This window comes from Meles meles, chromosome 21 (genome assembly GCF_922984935.1).
Source record: "Meles meles chromosome 21, mMelMel3.1 paternal haplotype, whole genome shotgun sequence".
In the NCBI taxonomy this organism is placed as follows: domain Eukaryota; kingdom Metazoa; phylum Chordata; class Mammalia; order Carnivora; family Mustelidae; genus Meles; species Meles meles.
In genome coordinates, this window is record NC_060086.1 from 16,179,329 (window position 1) to 16,202,461 (window position 23,133).

The following is a 23,133-nucleotide window of genomic DNA, read 5'->3' on the forward strand; positions in this document are numbered from 1 at the left end:
TCCCCACTCTCAGTCCACATTGGAGGTCAGGGCTCCCCAGTCTCAAACCATAAGGAGGCCAGGGGTCCCTAACCCCAGCCCACATCGGAGGGCCAGATCCCCGGCTCCCGTGCATTAGAGGACAGAAGCCCCCTCTGCTTCCCCAGCTGCCTTGTGAGCACTCTAAGCTACTGCAGGCCCCGTGCCTGATGCTGATAGCACAGAGCCTTCCAGAAGAGCTAGGGCACGTGGTGCACTCCCAGGAATGTTTGCTCTGACACCCAGAGCTTGTGCAGCTGAGCATCAGATGCCCTGGAGATGCCAGGTGCGTGTGGGTGATGGGGTTTAGATGTTGGCCCTGGGAGGGAGTGCTAGCTGGGTCGTGAGCCTGGTGACACCAGGGACAGGGGTGCCCTTGTGAGGAAAGACTGGTTTTGCTGCCGAGGCTCAAGGACTGTTCCCCCCACCCCGAACAACTCAGAGAATTGAGAATCAGGACGTGGCTATGTTTTATTGAGAAGGGCTGGACGTTCCTAGCAGTCACTAGTTTTCTTTTGTACATTTTAAGGAGGACTGTTTACATTGCCATCATCGTTGTCCCCACTGTTGTTCTCAGAGGCCAACTTCCTCCCACATGCGCTGGCTCCCCAGCCTGTAACCCCATGGTCTCCTTCCTGATGGTGTAGGTGCAGAGATGCCCAGGAACAGAGAGCAGAAGGCCGGTGACTTGGACAGCAGCAGGGCTTCTGGTTGCAGAAGTGCTCCGGGTCATGTGGCGACTGTCGGCGGGGCCACCCTGAGGGGTATGTGTATGAAGAAGCACTTATCCCTTCCTCTCTGACTTGAGGGCACTTGTTAGTATGCCCAGTAAACCGTAAGCCACAGACGAGGCAGATGGTCGACGGTTTCCAGTTCAGGTCTGCTGAGTGTGTTCTGTCTGCAGCATTCATTTTACCCGAGGATGGCAGATTTATGGGAGACCGACCTTGAAACTAAGGTCTCTCCTCCAAAATGTCCCCTCTGTTTTGCTTGCATTGGCCAACATGAGAAATGTCGTTTGCTGTGGGACACAGTGTGTGCAGAGTAGACTGCAAGCTCATGCTGGTCCCCATCCCTGTGCCAGCTCACGCCAGTCCCATGCCCTGCAGCCGTGAATGTGGGCAGGGAGCCCCAGTGCTGTGAGCTCGGCCCAAGGTCAAGGTGGCTTGCAGTGAGGGCTCTTCAGAGCCCAGGTGTGCCCGCAGCTGGGGCACGGGTGGGCCAGCCTGTTCTTACTGGGCTCAGAGCACAGTGTGGCCCAGCTGTTCCTCCCACCTTGCCCTGGGGGTAACCCAGCATGGGATCCCTGTGGGTACAGCCCCGCCACCTCTACACGGCGCTGCTGAACCTCACGTCTGACTGCTCCGTGCTGTCCGGAAGGACCGCCTTCAGGGCAGCGTGGCAGAAGCGGTTCAGAGCTGACATGTTGGTTTTTTGCTCTATGTACATTCTCAGTTTGTCCCGAAAAGTCTCCCCCAGAAAGCTGTAGATGAGGGGGTTCAGGCAGCTGTTGGAGAAAGCTGCCAGGTTGACAATGTGGCCCGTTAGTGGGTAGGCGTGGCGGAAGGACTGCGTGCAGGGAGCGGCTCCCGGTGGGCTGCGCTGCAGGAGGTGGACGCTGATGAAGACGTTCTCCGGCAGCCAGCAGATGAAGAACACAAGGACCACTGCGAAGATCATGCGCAGGGCTTTCTGCCGCCTGGGGCGCAGGCCTCGATGCTTGTGAGCCTTGACGAGCACGCGGACAATGAGCGAGTAGCACAGGCCGATGATGGCGAAGGGGATGACGAACCCCAAGGTCACTTCCAGCCACTGGATCTCTTTGACGTCTGCGAAGCAGAAGCAGACCTCCTCCGTGTGCTGCAGGTGCACCGCGGTAAAGGGCACCAGCGTGGCCGAGACAGACGCCATCCAGATGAGGCCGCAGCTGAGCCGGGCGTGGTGCTTGGTGCGGAACAGGCTGGACCGCATGGCCTTGGCCAGGGCGATGTACCGGTCAAAGCTCATCCACGTGAGGAAGAAGACGCTGCTGTACATGTTGATCTGCAGGAAGAGTGACATGAAGGTGCACAGCACGGCAATGTCGTAGTACTGCTCATCCAGGTTGAACACCTCGATCAGGGAGTCAGCCACCAGGATGAGGTCAGCCGCTGCCAGGTTGATGAAGTACAAGTCTGGGATCGTCATCTTCTCCCGGAAGCTGATGTTCACCACCAGTATCAGGATGTTCCCCACAAAGCCGATGGGGAAGAGGAAGATGGTGTACAGGCAGGAAAGGAAAAGCCCGATCACATACTGCTGGTACTCAGAGAGCTCGCCCGTCTGGTTAGCCAGGACGGTGCCAGTGAGCGCATGGGACAGGTTGAGTTCCGGGGAGGTGCTGTTGGAGGCACCTGGTTGCATCTCCATGCCAGGGAACGGCACTGGGGAAGTCACGTCCGTGTCCCCAGAGGTGCACCTTTCAAGGTTTGCTGCGTGGCTACCAGAAATCCGACTTAAACGAAAGCTCCATCTCTAGAAAGAAAGGTGACACTCTTTGAAGTGAGCCAGATGTCTGTAAGAGCGGAAGTCATCGCGGGCACCACTGCAAGCAGTGTGGGTCCGTTTTGCAGAAAGCTGAGCAATCGGAGAAGGTGGTCCATGTCCACACAGCGGGCAGCACCCTGGCCTGCCGTCAGCTTGGTGTCAGCTGTCGTGTTCCACGCGCGGGGTGGCGCCCACTACCTGTGCACCTGAGAGAAGCAGACGGAAGAGGAGTCAGGCTTTGGTTCAAGTCTTTAGGGCTTCCTGGCGAGGACAGTCTCTGTGCCCGATGGCCATTGGGATGGCAGGCACGTGAGTGTGCAGGGAAGGCCAGGACTTGAGATCCTTCGCGTCTTGGAGAGGTGGTTGTCACTGAGCTGAGGGAGAAGAATTAAGTGTAGAAAATGCCCCACATTCTGTCCCCAGGGCTCCTGGCCGCTCAGTCTGACCGGAGCCTGGACTGTGAGTCATCCTAACGCGCAGTGGACGCCTATTTTTTAAAATAGTTGAATAGCAGGCTTATGAAGTAACATGGATGTTGGGTATGGAAATCTCAGGAAAAGTACTGTTTGCCAGCAGAGGAAATAAAATTTATTTCAGCAGCTGTTAGAAAGAGAGCTGAGATGGGAAGGGAAAAACCCAGCTTCTCTGAAGATAGCCCAGAACGCTTTGTGGAAACTGCTTAAGCAGAATCTCTTACAGTAAAATAGATAAAAGAAATCTGGTTTTGTTTTTTGTTTTTTTTTGCTAACTAAGCTTGGGTGCTCCAAATGAAACTTTTTTCGTGATATGAAATGAAAGAGAAAACATAATAAAAATGGTACTTGCATAAATTATTATAAAATCTAATATATTTTTGTAATGTTTGTAACCTAGAAGCTGGATATAAAAGAAAAAAAAACAAAATCCTAAGCAAAGCCCTTTAGACCTTTGCCGCCGACAGGTCTAGCCTCCGGGGCCCTCCACCACAACCTGGTTTGTCTGTGGTCTCAATAGACAAGTCAGCCAGGGTTCGCTGGGCAGCTGGGGAGGGGTGCCTTTGCATTGAGGGGGTGGGTGGGGGCCCATTGCAGATGACGAGAAGCCCCAAGGAAGCCGGCCTGGCACGTTAAAATGGACTTGAATTTTTTTCTGTTGAGAGTTCTTGTTTTACCCTGTGAGATCATTAGGACTCATTTCTGAAGTGTTGCCAACCCAGACTAGACATTTATTGAACCACTGCTTGAAAATACTGCTTTAAAAAGGGGGGGGGGGCAGAAAAACCTAAGTCGCAGCCTTGGGGTTAGTTACGATGTAAAAAGTATTCAGTTAGCTTTGCTTAGCTGGGGTTGATAAGTTACTTATTTTGCATTTTTTACTCATCTTTAGTAGATAATACCAATTTGAACCACATAAATGTCATCGTTCCCAGATACTATCTGTAACGTTAAAAGCCTCTGTTTTTAATTTCTTTGTAAAAAGTGCTCCAAGTACTTGTTTTGCTCTCTAAATGTGGAAACTTGGGGCTGTTTTCAATGCTTCCAGAGGAGGGCTTGAAGGTGAAGACGCTCACAGCGCACACTCGTCCTCCTCAGTGCTTGTCAAGATAGGCTGTGTGGAAAGAGCTTTAAAGCGAGTCCGCCACTTCTTTCCCACAGACACGAGTCTTTTGATCCTTGGCAAATACCGTTACTTTCATAGTAGCCTAGAACGGACTCAGAAAGTAGCGTGGGTTTCCTACCTCCACAGCACCCTCCTGAGAGTTGACCATGACTTTTTAAAGATGAGCATGAAACAGTTTTGTATCATTTTTGTTTCATGTTTCCACTGCTTGTCTAGTTCTAGAAAACTAAAGCCACATTTGTCAAAGCTACTGGGTGTGTGTCTTCATGAAAGAATACTAATCCTCCCAGACGTGTGGCTTGGGCGAGCATTTTCATTGAGTGAGACATGATGCTGTAGACAGAGCTGTCTGACTGTCCTAATGTGAGACAGCCCCTGGCTTGAACGAAATACGACAGAATACTGCATATTATTTTCGGCATGCACTATAGAAAGAACCTTTGTGCTTAGCCTCCCCGGCTACGGTCATGCTGAGATTGTTAGAGCCCCATCTGGGTCCTTATGTGGAGGTGAAGGGCTGTAGCCTCAATGGCCCTCTCACCAGAGGGTGGCCTGCATGCCCACGTCTGCTGCACCCTACGTGAGACCACTGAGCCAGGTGTCTGCCTGGTGGTCCCCGTGGTGGCACCAACCCTAGCACAGAAACAGGAACCCAGGACGGAGACTCACCTGCAGCACAGCCAGTTTGGAGCAGACCCTTCCCCCGTCCCTCAGAGGGCTTGTCAGCCAGCCTCAGCCACCGTGCTCGTGCTCGGGGCCGGCGGGAGGCGCAGCGGCAGCTCTCCCTTGGGCGGTAGGGATTCTAGACTTGCTTCCACCCGTTGAAAAATGCCGGCGCAGTGGTCCTGGGACGGGAAGCCTAGTGCATGAGGCTGACCCGCCAGAATACCCATCATCGCTCCGTCATTGCGCTGGACACCGGGACACCCAGGCACTGCAGGCTTTATAGGCTTCCCAGGGCCGCCCATTGTGCTCTGCACCGCTGGACGGCCTCCGAGAAGGCCAGCATTAACCATTTTTTTGCTGGCCTTTTTTCTCCCACACTGTGGCGATGAGCTCAGTCCCATTACACATTTTTATGGATGTTTCCAGACTTACCTGCTTTTCTTCACCCACTGATAGGACTTTTTTAAGTGTGAAAACATTGTAATTAGGTCTTGTGTACCTTTCAGATGATGACCCATCGTCATTTGCTGGAACTGAAATGGTCTTGCTCGTTTTTAAAATGAGACACTAGATTTCCTAAGCTGAGAGAGGATTGTACTAATTATACTTGGAGAATTGAACCTAGAACTTTCATAAAGGCATTTCCAGAAAGACATATAAACCCAAGAGATAACAGGTATTTGGGGCAAGTACATTAGGAATCAGAGTTGTTTTTCTGCTCTCAGTGTTAGCCTGTCTCAGCTCTCACTTTCTCTTTGCTCCTGAAACCGCCTGAGTGCACTTGTCCTGCAGGAGTCAGTGACCCATCCAAGAGGCCCTGCTCCTCCTCCTCGCCACGGCCGCGGCCCTTGTGCAGTCAGGGTGAATTCTATCCCAGTCCCTGGGACACCGCCCCCATAATGCCTGACCATCCTGCAGGTAGCTGCTGTCTCCTGCCCACCATCCCCACCCCCAGCCAGTGGTTGGGTTCACCATCGGCTCAGGGAAAGGCCGGCAGAGTCGTCCCAGTCCCCAGGTGCATGCATATCAGGTCTGAGGCCTGTAGGACCGGCCGCACCCTGGCTGCTCACGCCAAGTTGTGCAGTGTTCGTGGACATCACTTTTTTTTTTTTTTAAGATTTTATTTTATTTATTTGACAGAGAGAGAGAGATCACAAGTAGGCAGAGAGGCAGGCAGAGAGAGAGGAGGAAGCAGGCTCCCCGCGGAGCAGAGAGCCCGACGTGGGGCTCGATCTCAGGACCCTGAGATCATGACCTGAGCCGAAGGCAGCGGCTTAATCCACTGAGCCACCCAGGCGCCCCTGGACATCACATTTTAATTGATCTCATACTTTCCTCTTGGTGACCTTTTACTTTCTGAGTTTTTTGAAGCTGTGGGATTGACCTGAGCGTGATCTTTTGGGTGACTTGAGTGTGAAAAAAGCACACGGCTTGTGGTGTTGGCAGCACGGAGGCCGGCACATGCTCCTCCCGGAGGACAGAGGCTGGTTCCGGGCTTAGAGCAGAGGTGTCCAGTTGGACAAGGGCATGGCGGCCACGGGGTCCCCCTGCGGTGATGGGCCCTGCAGGCCACCAGGTAGCTTCCCTGCAAGCTTTCTGTTTTGTCAGGAGCCTGTCTCAAACGCTTGAAGGTATTCTGAATGGTAATAATCTAACATCTTTCAGATTTGTGTTTATACACATGTATTTCAACAGAAAATACTATGTTTTTTATGGAAACATACTAATATCCAGTGTTCTTTCCAGGTTTAGAATCCAGACATAATTCTAATCTGTAATTCTTCAAATTCTGAATGACTTGGTAACGTGGACAAGGCCGGTGTGATCTCACACCTACCTGGAAGCCACAGACTCCCAACAAGTCCAGCACTAACAATGCCCAAGGACACCATTTTGAAAGAAATGAGTCATGAGAAAGTATAACTTCCTGTTGTGTTAAAAAAATAAATAAAAATCCAAACCTTGAAATAGCCAAGACATGTCACGTAAAAATAGCCACTGCCCACTCGCCCCAGCCCAAGGCCTGTGGCCCCTCCGGTCCTGGTGGCTGAGGAGGTGCTTCCCGCGGCTCCAGGCGCACTATCCCTGCAGCTCCCCCCGAGTTCCCGGCACTGTGGCTGGCATGCCGGCTCCGTGCTTGCCTTAGGCTCATGAGGGCTGCCAGCTGGTGACCCTGGGTGGCTAGTAACCTGTCAGCCCTCACACGACAGGACCCTGCCTTAGGGATTTCAGTCCCCAAACTCAAGCTGATGTTTGCATGCATCAGGGAAGGGAACATCTTACAGATGTCTCTGTAGAGCAGAAAGACCTTTCGATGTTAAAATCTACTCTCCAGTGGGCGTTTACTCACGCCAGGCTCTGTTTGCTGACCGCATTATACCCATGGCTCACGTAGCCCTCACTGAGCACCCTGGCAGGTGGGGGCTGGTCCTGTCCCTGCCGTACAGATGAGAAGCCTGAGCTCAGGTGCATTTGGCCTAGGCCTCGGTCTGGCTGACTCTGGCCCACGGTCCTTGTCATTGCACTGAATGCTTCCCACATGGCCAGTCCCCTTGTAACAAGGTTGTCTTGAGGCTGAGTTGGACTTCTTTACGGATTTTTATCCATCCCCAGAATCGGATGATGGGGAAACTTCAGAGGGAGTCTGGTCTGCTTGGCGTTCATTTAGTTAAATTTGCAGATGTAGTCCGGTAACAGGTAGCACATAAAGAACAGACATGCGGTAAAGCCAGAAGGTCTGCCTGAGTGAGGGCCCCACCAGAAAGAACCCTTACCCCCATTTCCAGTTCCTCCAGGCCTGGTGCGGTGTCCCCCATCCCCGCCACCACTGCTCTTCTGTAGCAAAGAATTGTCCCCCTGGCTGCAGAGGGACCCCTGTGGTGAGACACGTATCGCCCCAGTGGGAACAAGCCTGGAACCGCCAGGTTCCCATCTTCTCCCTCCGCAGTTAGTCGCTCTGGGGCCCTCGGTAGAGTGGTGGTAGAGTGGGGGCACTACCTGATGCCCATAGAGGAGCTATGAACACCGGGACACCTGGCCTGCGCCGTCCTTGTCCTCGGGCGGGGCCGTGTGCCCAGAGCACGTGCTTGCGCCACCCTTCACCAGGATGGCCTGGTCAGCAAGACGCGAGCGGCGTCCCGGGCAGCCGGGCTCCTGTTTCCTCTGGGTGCATCGCAAGGAGAGAGAAGCTCAGTCCCGATGTTTGTAGGCTCAGTGGCAGGATTCGGCTCATGGCTGAGACCCCAAGTGCTGTGGCAGCTGCACTTCGGAGTCTGCCGGCGCTGGGAAGCACAGCATGGCCTGTGTGCTGCTTATGGGGGAAGCTCATGGGCACCGTGGCTGCGCCCGCTCTTGAGAGGCAGCCCTGCACACTCAGCCTCTCATGCGTTTTCTCTTGATTATCCTGAGTGGGGGGGAGCAGAGAGCCCTTCCCCTGCATTCTTTGTGACCTTTGCAAAGCCCTTGGGGGCTTTTGTGGGCTTTGGGCTCACACGCCCCCAAGCATTCAGGCTATAAAAACAGAGGCCAGGGCCCAGGGAGGGGGCAGGGACGGGCTCACCTTGGGGAAGTGTGTGGATGGACGTCCTGCACCGTCTTCATCGGCTGCAGGCTGGCACGCAGAGGTATGTGCTGTTGGGGAGTACTCTGGGCCCCCATTGGGTAGCCGTTGGCCAGGGCCGAGTGTCAGAGCCTCCGATTCTGAGTGTGTGTGTGGCCCAGGGAGCAGAGGAGCGACCACCAGGCACTTCCTTCCAGGTGAGCTTCTCTCTGGAAACTCAGCCTGGAACCTGTGTTGGCAGGAGTGGACGCATTGGCGCTGTCCTCCCGTCCTCTCTGGGGCTACCAGTCAGCGAGACCCAAGTGGCAGTCCCGTGTGTGTGCAGAGCTGTGTGTCCAGACAGTAGCGTGCCAAGCCACTGCTGTCTACACTCCAAAGCTGTTCCCTAGAAAAAGCGGACAGGCCTTCTGCAGACCCACTGTCCGGCCCCTTCCATTACAGGATGGGATGTTGACGGTGCAGCTTCTTTCCTGCATCAGAGGCACCTTCATGCCCACCCACCCTGGGGGTATTTCATGACATAAAGGAGCCGTCCCCATGGTTTTACTGGTGTTGACTTTTTGGACAGCTGGGCTCCTCTCAGCCGTTGCCTAGAGCTTTCTGGACATTTCCTCTAATTTTCTGAGAGCGGTGTGCCAGTGGCACCCAGAATGCCGTGTGTGTGGCCCACGGAAGCTCAGTCAGATGGTGCCCACCAGGCTCTGCCCCAAGGAGGGCTGTTTGTGGGTGGCATGTTCTAGAATGCCAGGCTGGTGGCCTGGGTCCTCAGGGAGAGGCTGGGAGCCTCAGGAAGTGGCTGCCCCTCACCCTCCATCCTCTTCATTCTGAGCCATCCTTTTCAAATCGAGGTTTCATGGGCACCTTCTGGCCTAAAGCAACCCCCCACGGTGGAAAACCACAGTTCTGTGTGTTTTCTCCTCTGTGGCTCTTGACCTTTCTCTCAGCTTGGTCCTTGAGGAGCTCCTGTTCTCAGTGTGTCCTGTCTGTCCCAGGGCAAGGGGTGAACAGATGACACCCACGCAGGGCTGGTGGTGGGGGCCGGGGGCACCTTGGTGCTCTAGGGTCGGTTTCCCCACCTCCTCTCCCATCACCACAGTACCTTTTAGTGTCTCAGACACTGGGCTTCCTCATAGGATTTGTTTAAAGAAAGGATCCTGTGGCTCACAAGAAAAAGTTTGAGAACCACCGATTTACATTCCTGTGGTTGAGTTCTAAAACTATTCCTTTAGCCAAAATACTGAGAAACTCAGTGGGATCAGATTCTCCGGGCTTGGCTTACGTGTTTGCTGTCCCAGCCTGAGTTGGCCATTTCTTAGAGGAGCCTGAGCACATGTGAGCCTAACCCCTCCTTATGTTCTAAAACTGGCAGGCTGTTGGCTTCTATTATTGTGTATTTATACATTAATTTAGACCGTTCCACTTCTGGCCATAAATGAGTAACGCCAGGGAACTTGCCGTAAACCGTTAAAAGCTGGATAAGATAGAGGACACGGCTGTTTCCAGACACTGGGGCAGGGGGCAGTGCAGGCTCTTGGTCTCAGAGAGAAGGAAGGAGGCACAGTGAGCCCCCTCGTCCGGGGGCAGGAAGGGATCTGAGCAGCTCAGGTGACTAGACCACATTGAGGTGACGGGATTAGGTTTCTGGGAGGCCAAAGGAGCTGGAATGGCAGGAGATGGGGCTGGAGACAGGGAGCCATGTCAAAAAAGAGCAGAGAGCTGAACCTGTACGTGCCTGGTGGGAACAGTCAAGGCTGGACTGAGAACAGCTACAGGCCAGCTCCAAGCTGAACAACTTCCAGAGTTTAGGTAGGCCTGGGCCACGTTCTCATTCCACCTGGTCAGACCCGAGATGTTTCTGAGCATTTGTGACAACGAGGAGAGAACCCAGAATGGGACACACCAGACCCTGACTAACAAAGCTTAAACACAACTCTCCAGAGAATCCCACGGATCCGCAGGGAACAACGTGCCTGCTGGAGTAAATGTCAGTACTCTTCAAGAGAAGAGAGTAGGGGCACCTGGGGGGCTCAGTCGGTGAAGTGTCTGCCTTCGGCTCTAGTCATGATCCTAAGGTCCGGGGATCGAGCCCCGCATCAGGGAGCCCGCTTCTACCTCTCCCTCTGCGGCTCCTCACCACTCATGTTCTTTCTTTCTCTCTCTTTTGCTTGCCCTTTCAAATAAATAAAATCTTTTTTTTTTTAAATGAGAGTGAAATTTAACACCCAGCAAGGGAAATTCATGACATCCAGCATCTAGTAAAAATTACTCTATCGTGTGTGAAGGAGCAGCCTTGACATGTCAGTCCTGATGCCATTTGTCTTGCTTGACCCTCCTGGCAGAAGGGAGCGCACTGACTTCCAGATGCTCCCAGCTCCGTCCTTTGTGCGCCCTGCCAGCCCCTGTGGGCCTCGCGCCTGCCTGTGGTCCAGGGCCAAGGCTCCTGGAGTGTGTGAGCACACAGAGGAGCAGAAACAGAAGGGAGCGGGTTTTTAAAGCATTAGGATTTTAGTGGTGTTTTACAGAAGCTACTTAACAATGTAATCCAAATTCTTTTTTTTCCAAAGAAATAATGCAGATGTATCAACATCGAAGAGGCAAGTTTTTGTCCTGTAGTTTGCAGAATAACATAAAATAGTCATTAAAACAGAAGCTATCCAGACAACAGAGTATTGGCCCTAAAAAGAAACCAGCTACCAAGACATGGAGGAACTTGACATGCATGTTCCCAAGTGACAGAGGCCAGTGTGAGCTGGCTCCGGACTGTGGGATGCCAGCTGGGCGGTCTGGAAAAAGCAGGACTGCGGGGACAGTAAAGATGGGTGGGGGCCCAGGCCCGGGGGCAGGGATGAAGGGGCAGAGCACCGGGGCTTTTCAGGCAGTGGGTCCTCTGTGACGCCATAACGAAGGCTGTGTGTCCGCATAAACCCATCGGAACCATGGAATGTCCAGCGCCAGGAGTGAGCCCAGACTCGTGAACTGTGGACTCGGCGTGACAGCGATGTGTCAGTGGAGATCCATCACTTGTGACAGACACTCCATCAGGGAGACGTCAGTGTGGGGGCAGGGCGTGGAGGGAACCTCTTCATTCCTTTTAATTTTATTGTGACCCTAAAATTGCTCTCAAGAGGTTTTCATAAAAAACCAAAGCTGTCAAAGGTACAGATTCCCACAACCAGAGACCCCTTTCCCTTCCACGCCTCCTTTCTCTATTCGACCAAGAAGATCTTAATGTAAACCTAGCAAGAATGGTTAAGTGTGAATTCTGCATTAAGATTAACTACTGAACTTCGTATTTTATGTTTGGTACCTTATGGTGGGCACCAACCACCTGCCAGGTCGCAGGGAGCCAGGAGCACTGTGTGACACTTGATCAGTGTGTGGGTGGTACTCTCAGACCTCCAGTGAGGATGGTACACTTAGAGAGATAAAACCGAGCTCCTTCGCACTCAGCAGTATGTCTGTGGTCCAGACTCTCTGACAGTGTTAAAGGTTAACCAGTTAACGACCCTTTAGGGCTAGATTATAATATGACCCCAAAGTTATTTGAACAATGTGTTTATTTTCAAGATTCTGTCGTCTGGCTGGGAAGGGGCAGAGAAGGATGCCAACTCAGGCTCACGGAATTGCCCACCAGCATGTAGGACGTCTCCACCTGGTCGGCCCTGTTTCTGGCCAGCTTTGGCCGCCACAGTCGCGGAGCCCTTGATTTGCAGGGTTTCCTTTAGGTGCAAGCCTTTGCTTTGATCTGGGGTGTGGAGCCACATGCCAGGCAGCTGGTTTGCCATGCCTTCCAGACAATCCCGTCTTCCCCGTTGGTGCTCACCGCGCAGACTGGAGTTTCAACAGATGGTCCTGTCCCCTCCCTGCCAGGAAGACCCCCTCTCTTGTCCGGCTTGCTCATCCACTGCAGGCGGAGCCCTGCCTTAACCACCGACTCTCTTTAAGGAGAAGCTGTCGCTGGGCTCTGCCTTCCTGCACCGCTGGGTGAGGCGCTCTGGAAGGCTCAGCAGTGCCAGCCTGCAAGGCCTGTGGAGGAAGAGGATGGCCAGGGAATTCACGCAGCTCTCCCCAAACAGGACCAGCTCTGCCAGGTTCATGAGCAGCTCGTCCCTGGGGGAACCGATGTCCCTCTGCAGCTTCAGGCGGGCCCGCTGCAGGAGTGCAATGTTGTAGAGGAGGCGGCAGGCGAACGTGGTCAGGGCCATGGCCAGCACAACACAGGGAGTGGAGGCGGCATCCCTCTGGGGAGGGGCCGCCCGCCAGGCCAGCTGGACAACGAGCAGGATGAAGAACGCCAGCTTCAGGACAAGGGCCAGCCCGAAGCCCAGGCTGACCTTGACGATTTCATACTCGGGCCAGGCAGTCAGCGGATCCACCTGGCACAGGGTGGTTCTGGACAGCTCCCCAGATGTGCCCAGCAGGGCTGCCAGTCCCAGGGAGCTGCAGAAGGCACAGCCCCCGATGACAGCTAGGCTCTCCACGGGCCTCTGGGCCACCTTGGTGGCCACGGGCAGGCAGGGCGCAGAGCCCTGCTGCAGGAATGCAAAGAGCATCACCAGCTGCACATACTGCACGTTGAAGTAGCAGACGTTGGCCAGGAAAGAGAGAGTGGCACAGCTCAGGTTGGTGACGACCATGTAGTCTGGCCGGCTGATGGCGGTAAGGGACAGCAGCGTCACCAACACATTGGTGATCGTGAGGTCCGAGAGGAATGCGTCCAGGCCGCCCCACCTGGCACGGCCCTTGATGAAGGTGGTCAGGTTGAAGAACCCAGCCGCCAAGCTCACCGGGACCCCCAGAGCCATGTAGACGTGCAGGCACCTAGAGACGATGCTCTGCGCGGCAATGACGTCCTCGAATGCTGTGGACACACGACTCGGGTACTGGACCCACGACATGTTGTGCAAGCTCATCCTGGCTGCGTCCAAGCTGCAATGGAAGCACACCACGCTATTACCAGCCATCACCCTGGGGTCATGAGAAGGGTGGGGGTGGGGGGTATGCCTGGAGGAGGGCCTCCTCCAAGGAGGGTGGGAACAGATATTGGTGTGACTGCCAGCTTCCCTGTGGGGGTTCTAGAGCAGGGGCCTGGATGCCCGTCCGCCTCTCCTCCCCCCACATCGGAACGAAGCTTACTGCTCTTAAGAGACAGCTTCTTGGAATGAGGTCACGTCTTAGTCCTGCCGCTAAAGCTTGTGCGCCAGGGGCCCCGATCTCCTAAAGGACTGCCGGGGAGCAGAGTTGCGGGACCCAGATTTAGAGCTCCTCCTGGGCATCATGCTCACTCAGGGCCTCAGCGTCAGGCAGGGGAACGGCCGGAATCTGCATTTTGCGACATGTGTTCATGTCACCGTCCAGCTTCTGGACCCAGAGACCCGCACTCCATCGTGTTGACTGTGGAGACGGAAAGGGGGGCGTGTGTGGACGCTGGCCCTGAGGATCACAGCCCTTCCTGCTCTTTCAACCAGGAGCTGTTGGTTTGAGCGGAGCTATAAAGTCCTGTCTTGGGGCTTTAAATCACAATGTGGACAGACTCACAGCCTTCCTGGCTGGTCTTTTGTCACCAAAATTGTTTGGTTTCTGTATACATGGATCCTCCTCTTCAGTTTTAACCAAAGAGCCCATGAGGTCACGTAGCTGCTTATTCAGAGGAGGTTGAGGGGGTAAAATTGGAGAGTTGATGTTCATGGAATGCTCACGCATAGGCCTGGCCCCACAGCCTGCTTTCGTGTTCTCCCCCGGGGTGCGGCCTGGGGCCCAGCTGGCAGAGTCACACGGTGTGATCACGGACTTCCGAAGGAGAGAGCACAAGCGCATGGCCTCTCTTCCTGGCTACCCACCACCAGAGCCATCTCAGTAGCAGACTTTGCATCTGGAAGCACCTGTTATACACACAGGGGGTCTGACAGGTGGCCCCTTGCGTATGCAGAGGTGTCATGGGTGTCCCTCCTTCCTGGACGCGCCCAGTGCCCAGATGCATTGTCCTGGTCTGCCTGACAGCCACGGACACACCATGTGGAGGTGGCTCGCATGTGCTTGCCTTCTCTGGCACGTCAGCGGCTGTCCGTCCCACAGGCCTGCGGAGGTGACTTGAATGCACACATTTCTCCATGTCTGTGTCTGGCTGGCATCATCTGAGAGATGCAGGGAATTGCGCTGTTTTCCATCTGCTTCTGCTGAAGGTGATGAGTGATTGCCAGGACGCAGAATGCCTTCAAAATTAAGAATAGTGACCCGACAGAGAGGAAGTGATTTGGAATGTTAATCTTTAATTAAGGCAAATTGGAAAGAAGATCTTGTGAACATTGACCACAGGTCAGGAAACAGCATTAGGCTGGGCCAGCGTCTGATCTCTGCATCTGACTAGTGTTCCGGGCATTTCCTGGGGACAACTATACTCTCTCTGGTTTCGGGGGCGCTCATTGTCAGAGGCCCCCGGCTTGTGGCAGTCAGCTCCGTTACATGATTTGGTAGCCAGGCTCTGGGTCACCCAGCCAGGTGGACAGAGGGTGTGCATCCCCAAATCTGGCCTTGAGAGAAGGTCCCAGACTCATCAGCTTGTTAACTGCTTCTTGCCTTATCCTATGCTTTTCTCCAGAGGCAAGGGGCCTTCTTTGGAGTGGGGTGAGCTCCAGCCTCATGCTCCCTTCTGTTTGCTCTGTGAGTTGTCTGGTGAGAGGTCATGCACCTGCAGGCCCACAGCCAGGAGTGGGTGTGCTGCCGTCGACACTGCTCACAGCGCCTGTTGACCGGAGTTCTTGGTCCCAGCTCCTCCGTCTGCACGCTAGGCTCATTCAAGGAGAGGAAGTCGCCCAAGGATGGGTGGGGTGCACAGGCCCCCAGTGTGCCAGCAGCACACAAAGTGGGGTGCTGCTCCCTGCCACTGGCGCCATGCTCCCTCTCCTGTATTTAACACAGGCATGTGATTCTTTTGCCCCAGGGTGAGGACAAAGGGTAGAATTCTAGCACCTTTTTATGCCTTCAGGATTGGGACCCAGGGGAAGGCATCCCAGCAGGTGAGACCTGATGCGCTTCCGAATTCCCTGGCCTTGCGATGGCCAGCCTGGGAAGGGTCGGTGGGCTCTCAGCTTTGCCCCCTTCTGGGCCCAAGGAGCACGGAGCTTCTCCCAGCGGACCGGCTCTGCGGCGGCCTCACCCACCCCACTCACTCTGTCTCAGGCCTGAGCCTTCGCTGAGCCGGGTGGCCACCAGCCCTCCCCTCACCACCACTTACAGGTTTTATTTAGAAAGATAATAAAACATGGAAGATACCTTCTCCTGAAATTGTCCGTGATGACGGCTCTTCCAGTGAACCCCCACCCACATCCCTGACTTTTGTCTCTTCTGTTTGTGGCTTCTCTTTGGCTTTGACAGTCCTATGCCTCCTGCCCCAGAGGGGAGCGATGGGGAGCTGGGGTCGCGGGAGTCGGGGCCTCCGCCGACAAGCCGAGTATTCACCACTGCTGCACATTGTGGGGAGCACTTTACACGGGATGATTTCCTCAAACCGTAGCTCTCCACAGGAGGTGGGGACAGTTGAAATCCCACGCTGTGGTGGAGGTGAGCACGTCACAGAGCAATGGGGTCATTCGTTCAGTGAGCCAGTAGGTAACGATGGCATCAAGATCAGAACCTGATGGTTTGGCCCGAGAACCTGTACATTTTTAAAATTTACATGCGCCAAAACGTACCCTTTTTGGTGTATACCACGGATGCATCTGGTCACATAAACGCCATAACGCACAGTGGACAGACAGGGCCATCAGCCCCTAGATTCCTCTGTGCCATTTCTCGGTGCTCAGCCCATCCTTGTGCCACACCCCAGGCAACCCCGCACTGTTGTCCCTCCCATTCGGACACTGCCAGGACATCACAGGAGCAGACTCCGGGTGTGTGGTGCCTTCTGCATCTGGCACGTTCCCACTGGGCGGCTGGCGACGGAGGCTTCCCCATGATGCACGGGCAGAGCTCACTCTTCGCTGTCACTGAGCTATGTCCCAACTGCGCGTCTGCCGTTCCGCTGATGTGAGCCATTTCCAGGTGCGGGTGCTTACAAACCAGCCACTTGAAATATTTGTGTATACATTTTTATATACGACCATATGGCTCCTTGTAGGTGAGCAGAAAACTTTTTCTCTTGGGTGAATACTTAGTAGCGGGATGCTAGGTCTTGCTTTTTTAAGAATTTTGTTTGGTAAATTTGACATGGATCACGTTATAATACGGTGTGCGGCACGTGGCTGTGATACAGTGACGTGTTGATGATCAGCCCGAGCTCATCGGCAGTGCAGTAGGGCCTTGGGTCAGTCACTTCCTGTTTCCTGTCTGTGCCCTCTCCTGATCCCCTTCCCACCCTTTCACTGGTTTGTTCTTGTTTTTGTTAAGATTGATTGATTGATTGATTTGAGAGAGAGAGAAGGTGTGTGCCAGCGTGGGAAGGGCAGAGGGAGAGGGAGAGAGAATCTCCAGCAGACTCCCCTCTGAGCGTGGAGCCCGATGCAGGGCTCAATCTCACGACCCTGAGATCATGACCTGAGCTGAAACCAAGGGTCAGAGCTGACTTAACTGACTGTGCCCCCCAGGTGCCCTGGTCTGCTTTTTAAATAGCTTTAACTTCTTTCGACTGTGCGGCTGTGATGTCCTGTGGTACTTGTCCTCTCTGCCTCGCAGAGCGTGGCGTGCTGCGGACCCATGTGTGCTGCCGTGAAGGGCAGCGTGTCCTCCCTCCCGGCCAGGTGCAGTCCCACTGTGTGCGTGTGTGCTGCCCCGTCTCGGTCCGTGCAGCAGCTGAGGGGCGCTGGGCTCGTGTCTGCAAGTGTGCGTCAGACTTGCGAGGCTGCCGGTGTTCGCCTGAGAGGCTGTGATATTTTGTGTCCCCTGCTAGAGCCTACGCTTTCCAGCACGGTCTTAGCTGAGGCTCCGAATTCCCCTGGAAGCCAGCCTGACCCTCTGAAGCACAGCCTTACCTTGTTCTGGTGCCAGTTTCAGGCCAAGAACCAGAGCTTTGGGGGCCCTTTTCTGAGTCACACAAAAGGGCTGCCAGGGTCCAGCTCTGGGGTCCCCTGGGAGCTCTCCGAGGCCAGAGCCTTGAGAATTTTGTGTTCTTTACACCAGCTCGTGGCTGTAGCTCCTTAAATAGGCTTTCAGAATGGGAGGGGCGTGTGGGGTGGCTTCCTGAGGGTTTGTGCACCCTTGGCCCCCCTGGGCTCTAGGTGGCCATCCAGCCTTTGCTCCGCTGGGCCCTCTCCCAGCAGCCCCTCCTCACACATTCTGTGTTACAGGGCCACATTTATGTCCCTAGGAGCTCTGCTCAGGCACTGAGCAGCGGGGTGGTTCTGTGTTTTCCCTGCATCCACATGGCCCTTCTTGTCATCCCCGTGGACGAGCAACAACTCCAGTTGCTAGAACCTCCTCACTGTGGATGCTTACAGAGTCTCTGCAGTTTTGATGTCCTTTTTTGCTGGGTGCTTTCCAGTTCTGGGCTCATTTCACATGTGATCCCAGAAAAGCTTGCAAACTCTTTCTATATGGAAAGAGCATAAGCCTTTGAGGTCAGGATTTTGCTCAGTGACTGTGCTGCGTCCTCAGCCTGGCCGGCGCGACCCTCTGCCTGGGGCTCCCCATGGCCCCATCGGTCTCAGATGTGAACCTCGACTGTCACCAGGACTCCTGTCACTCACGAGCTCTGGCTAAGGCTGCCTCTCCACCACCAGCTCCTGACGTTGCAGGCGCATGAGAATGTGATGGGCGCACTCCCTGCTCCATGTTCATCTAGTGAGTTACAGGACGGAGCACAGGGAAAGGAAACTGCCTCTTGTCCCTGTCCCTTGGGAGGATTCCTTCCTACCCTGTCCCAAGGCACCAACCCATTCCCTCTTGGCCAGCTCTTCCCGCTCTCGCTCCCTCTGGCAGGACTTGGCTTTTTTAGCGCCTTCTGGTCTCAGCTGCGTAAATGTTTCCATTCCATCCGTCTTCTGTGCTCCTGGCCGACAGGCAGCCGTGGGCCTGATGAGTCACCGTTCAGCCCATACATGGCCAAGCCCTGTGCTGTCCAGCCTGGCCAGTTTTACGGTGCTGTGATGTGGGGAGCACGAGCTTTCGTGGACACTGGGCATAGGGTACCACCCAAGACTCAGGCCAGATGGCGTGTGGGAGCCGGCTACAGGCTCCCACCTCTAGACCCCATCTGGGGGCTGGGAAGGGAGTGTGACCAGCTCTGTGGCCCCCCTTACCCATACTGCATTCGTGGGGATCTGGTACCAGGCGTCTCCCTCCTCGCCTTCCTGGTGGTCCTAAGGTGCAAATACCTGAGCCATTCTGAATGTCTTCTATGGGTTTTGGGGAAAATAACTTCGGAAGTGTGAAGATGAAAAGGTTTCCACTTTGCTCCTTTTGTGTCTTCTGAGACCACCTCTGTCTCTCCTGGACACACTTACATGCACGCACGTGCCTCCAGGAGACACAGCTGCTCCCAGTCTGATCCGGTGCTGGGCAGTCCGTTCCTCATACAGTGGACGCCCCTGCCTGGACAGGGACTGCCTCGCCGCCAGCCCTGCAGCTTTCATGGACACATCTTGTGTCCCTGTGTTAAGTCAGAGGCCAGAGCCCACCATGAGAGGCTTACCTGTGTGACAGCTGAGCTCCGGACCTCTGGGTGCTCGCAGAATCTTCCTCTGACACACAGCGCACTCCCCGATGTCCCTGTGGCTTCTCAGCAGCTGTTCAGGGACATGGTGAGAGCCCCTTGTCTGTACTCAAGGGCCCTTCTTTGCAGAACCACCTTCCCCCTCGACCACCGCCATGAGAAGCTTCCCACTGGTTCAGATGGTTCCGAGGGCAGAGACAATGGGGGTCTCCTAGCCTAGGGATGCCCATTTGTGTCTGCTGGCTGCTCTGTGGGCCTAGGTGTTTGCCAGCACATCCCAGTGCCCTGGGGGCAGCCTTTCCCCCACAGAGCTGAGCCTGAGAGAACTGCGCTCTGCAAACCCACTCCTGGTCTAGAGACGTACACTCCATCTACCTGTCCCCGCACACTTACCGAGCGCTTACGAGGAGGCTGGCCCTGCTCGCCAGGTGCCACTATCCTGTCCTCATGGGCCATCTGTGCCTTAGCTCGAGAACACCTGGCCCCTGGACCTCCAGAACCTCTGGGGACAGGCTAGGCTGTCCCCTCGCATGGTGAGCGAGACCATGCACCCCACGGAGCATCGCGCCAGCAGGGCCTGCTATAGGGTTTGGGCTTGGGTGGGTGATTTGGAGGAGGATCTGAGGAAGTGGGTGCTCTCTGTCAGAAAGCAGGGGCTGTACCACGACCAGGGTCCTCAGTGGTCCTGCCTGATGGGGATGTGGCATCTTTGGTAAAGGGGCAGAGCGTACACTTGTACTGGACGGGAGGGTGTGACTGTTCTGTGGCCTTTTGCAGCCTGCTTCATGCCGGTCCCAGGACTACATGGCACACTGCACGGCCAGGTTGGCGGCCAGACCCTGGTTTTGTTTCTCCCTCCCGCACACAGCCCCCGTGGGGATGCCACATCATGCTCTGGACCACAGCACCTGGCCGCCACATGGCCCTGCGGACCCCTCCCCAGCAGTCTCAGCTGTTTCGTCCAGCCCCACCCTCCGTGGCCCTGACCCTCCTCGGGGCCCTGATTGAGGGGCACTTGCAGAGCCCAGCCCTGTCACCGGAGGTCCTGGAGGGCTGTGCTCTGTGGGCTTCCGTTGCTGCCCTGTCCCAGCAGCCCCTGTGTGAGGTGGACGGCCCCGCATCTCACTCCATAGGCCTGTGGTCTTGGACAGATGAATGAGCTCTTGGGTATGTGTCCACAGCATGGCACCCCTGAGCGCCTTTAGGAAGATTCTGTCAGACCAGGTGGCACATGGGGGGCACTCGGGTGGTTCCTTTCCACTTACAGAGAGGAGTCAGGTGGTCACGGAGACCCTTTCCTTCCATGCCATACCGAGTGGCCCTGAACACAAAGCATGCCTTGTGCAGAAGGCTGGCTGCCTGCTTGCCTGGAAAACTCAGGCCTTTCCTTCCTTCCTAGGCTCCTCCCTCTGGGCGGAAACACCACAGGGTCTGGGTGCCCCGCCCCGCCCCCACTGCAGTTCTGGAAAGGGCCCCCCATCCCAGGCTTCATGCCCCATGAAACCTATATGTTCCAGATGTGCCTCCTGAAAGACATTCGCTGTCCTCTGCCAGAACGGAACCTCTCGCGTTGCACCCCGGATGGAGAGCCAGTGTGAGGGTGTGTCTCTGGCAGCTCCCGTCGGCACCCAGATGTGCCAGCGGACAGTTGACAGGCCTCTCCCAGCTCTGTCCTCGGGACACAGAACTAGAGCCACTGTGGGTCTTTACTTATGAGGGGACCTGAGGGCTCTGCGCTATCACTTGCAGGTTGAAATGCTGGCAAAATAAATCTCATTTTCGTTTTCACTGGAGCCAAGCTATCGCATAAAGAAGCCTTCATTTTCAGAGAGAAATGGCGCTTAGCTGTGAAATCACCCATCAGCCCACACTGTCAGCCCGAGCTCAGGCCACAGTCCCCGGCGTGGGGACCCCCAGAGGCAGGGAGAGAGAGAAAGCCAAGAGGGCCAGCAGCTCACCTGGGCGAGGCGCGCACACTGTGTCCGTCCCCAGTCCTGCCTGTGCTCTGTGCTCACAGGGACGGCAGGCACAGACTGTCGCTCCTGTACGGAAGACAGGAATCCAGCCGAAGTCGTTGAAACCACACACACTGCATTTTAAAGAGAGTGTGGTTTGGCCACGTGACCCAGAAAAATTCAGCTCGGCCCACGTAGAGAGGTAAGCTTTGCCTCGGAGACAGAAAAAGTGAGGTGTGTGCTTGCGCCTCCCGGGGTCTGTGGCCATCCAGCGGTTTCCCTGCAGACTCCACACACTGGCCTGTTCACCAGATGGTCCCTCCCAGAAGGCCGGCAACGTCTGCAACTTAAAATAGGACCTAAAACCCCACCCATAACACAAGGAAAAGTTCTCCCAACCTGTGTAGCCCAAGGAAAGTCCCCCAAAGCCTTTCCCTTAGTGCACTCCACCCCAACCGGGTACTGCCGTCTGTCCTCCGGCAGCAGGGTGGATCAGCAAGCCAGAGGCCTGAGCACACAGCCCTGCAGGCCTGGGCCTGGAGCCTCCGTCAGGATCAGGCAGAGTCAGAGCGCTGTTACATGCAAGGGTCATCCACATCTGGTCACCATGCCCTGGCAAGGGGCTGGGCACGGGGCAGGTAAGAATTGTGGAGGGAGAATGGTCCGGAGCCCTGGGGGAGTGAGGAAGTGGCCCCGGGGGCCCCAGATCCCTGAAGGAGATGACCTGCATAAAGGAAGCAGGAGCTCAGAATGGACCTAGAGGCTGGTGAGGCTTCCCTGGCGGCTGTCCCCAGGCCAACCCCAGCTGGAGACACGACACACAGAGTCCTCCTTATGTGTCTGCACCCATGGCAGCTGGCCCTGTGTAAGATTGAGGAGCACTTGGGGGACGTTCCATGCAGCACCCGGCCCACCAGGGTCCCTGATGGCCTCCACAGCTGCATAAGCTCCAGAGAAAACCCGCCGAGCCTCCAGGGAGGCAGAGAGTGCCCCGGAGCCCCTTCAGTCGCTGAGCCCAGACTGGGACCAGGGACCACATGTCGTCTGATGTCTCTTACAACTTGGACTCCCCACATGGGTCCTGCAGTGTTGTTGGTGATAAGCACTTGAGAGCAAGCCAGCCTGGGGCCTCCGTGCCCAGAGCTCTGAGTCCAAGCAGAGCTTAGGAGCTTGCTCAGAAGTGGGGAAGCCTCGCTGAGGTTTGAGGACCGCCAATGGGGGCTAATCTCTCCAGATGGGAGACCGGAGGCCTGGACAGGGGCAGCTGGGTCTCTGTCAGTGTCGCTGACCAGCATTCGCTGCTCAGCTCCCAGGGTAACGAGGTGCCTTGCCGTTAGAGCCGTGTGGCCATCGGCTCTGCCCACTGGTACCTACAGAGAGGCCCTCAGCCTGGAGTCAGGCCCTGACAAGAGTGCATGGCCGCAGGGGAAGCGAGGTCCCCAACCCCCATCACACAAGCGAGCAGAGGCACCCTGAGCTACTGTGTGGCTGGTATGCCTCCTCAGCCTCCCGGTGTCCAAGCCCTTGTGCACGACCCTGGCCAGCTCTCTGGGCTCTGAGTCTGAACGTGCAACTTAAAGCTGGTGGTCACGGGCCTCCCGCCCTTTGTCTTGTGAATGGGTTTGCAGAGCTGTGCCTGCTTGTTGGAAGGGTGCCTCAGGATTATGGAGCTGGTGGGTGGGCCTCATCAGGCTCATCAGAAGCCTGACTGGGGACAGGGGGTGCGGTGGGAGCCCCGCCCCATGTGGATGGTGCTCATGTGTGGGTTCTGCTGGCGTCATGGGGGTGTTGCTCCCGTAAGTGAGATCTGAGGCCCCTCCAGGCAGAGTGAGTTCCCAGGGAGCAGCAACCACCTCTGTCTTAGGCTCTAGGGCATCCTGCCTCCTGCTCGCATGAGCTCAGGGCTTGGGGGTTTTGAGAGCCGTGAGTTAGAGATGTAAGCCTACCCTCTGGGCTCTCCCAGCCTTGCAGGGAAACATCTGAGCTACTGGTCCAGCTGGCCTCTCCCGCCCTGACCTCCTGGTCTTCCGTTAAGCTGAGAAAACCACACTGTCTTCCCCAGCTGTATCCGCTGGGAGACCTGGTGTATGGTTTGGCTTCATTCTGCAATGTCCAGAAATGTGTTCCATCTGCGCCGTGGCTGCTGCTGGCAGACAGGCAGTGTC

The 23,133-nt window shown here is 55.6% G+C and overlaps 3 protein-coding genes across 5 annotated transcripts in view; 1 reads left to right on the forward strand and 2 right to left on the reverse strand.

Annotated features, from left to right (window-relative positions):
- C21H7orf50 (chromosome 21 C7orf50 homolog) overlaps positions 1-23,133 on the forward strand; it is a 125,069-nt gene that overhangs the window by 42,910 nt on the left and 59,026 nt on the right. The window lies entirely within an intron of this gene.
- Positions 484-5,036, reverse strand: GPER1 (G protein-coupled estrogen receptor 1). Of its 2 annotated transcripts, none has more exons than XM_045994169.1 (2): positions 4,813-5,036; positions 484-2,750 (listed from the first exon to the last, which is right to left on the reverse strand). In XM_045994169.1, exon 2 carries the CDS (start codon positions 2,425-2,427, stop codon positions 1,348-1,350), a length of 1,080 nt encoding a protein of 359 aa, XP_045850125.1. In that variant the 5' UTR covers positions 2,428-2,750; positions 4,813-5,036; the 3' UTR covers positions 484-1,347. The 2 variants fall into 2 exon arrangements, with proteins under 2 accessions (XP_045850125.1, XP_045850124.1); XM_045994168.1 differs by having other exon boundaries at positions 484-2,918.
- Positions 11,022-21,263, reverse strand: LOC123934167. Of its 2 annotated transcripts, XM_045994166.1 has the most exons (3): positions 20,972-21,263; positions 18,993-19,086; positions 11,022-13,297 (listed from the first exon to the last, which is right to left on the reverse strand). In XM_045994166.1, exons 1-3 carry the CDS (start codon positions 21,234-21,236, stop codon positions 12,292-12,294), a joined length of 1,365 nt encoding a protein of 454 aa, XP_045850122.1. In that variant the 5' UTR covers positions 21,237-21,263; the 3' UTR covers positions 11,022-12,291. The 2 variants fall into 2 exon arrangements, with proteins under 2 accessions (XP_045850122.1, XP_045850123.1); XM_045994167.1 differs by lacking the exon at positions 18,993-19,086 and having other exon boundaries at positions 20,972-21,107.

Bases quoted from the DNA above. Each gene is read 5' to 3' on its own strand.
- LOC123934167 (XM_045994166.1), bottom strand. From the start codon at position 21,236: ATGGCCACAGACCCCGGGAGGCGCAAGCACACACCTCACTTTTTCTGT. The intron at 19,087-20,971 runs GTGAGCTGCTGG...GTCCCTGAACAG, and splicing joins AGTGTGCGCGCCTCGCCCAG to CTGCTGAGAAGCCACAGGGA. The intron at 13,298-18,992 runs GTAAGCCTCTCA...CTTCCATTGCAG, and splicing joins GGAGCTCAGCTGTCACACAG to CTTGGACGCAGCCAGGATGA.
- GPER1 (XM_045994169.1), bottom strand. From the start codon at position 2,427: ATGGAGATGCAACCAGGTGCCTCCAACAGCACCTCCCCGGAACTCAAC.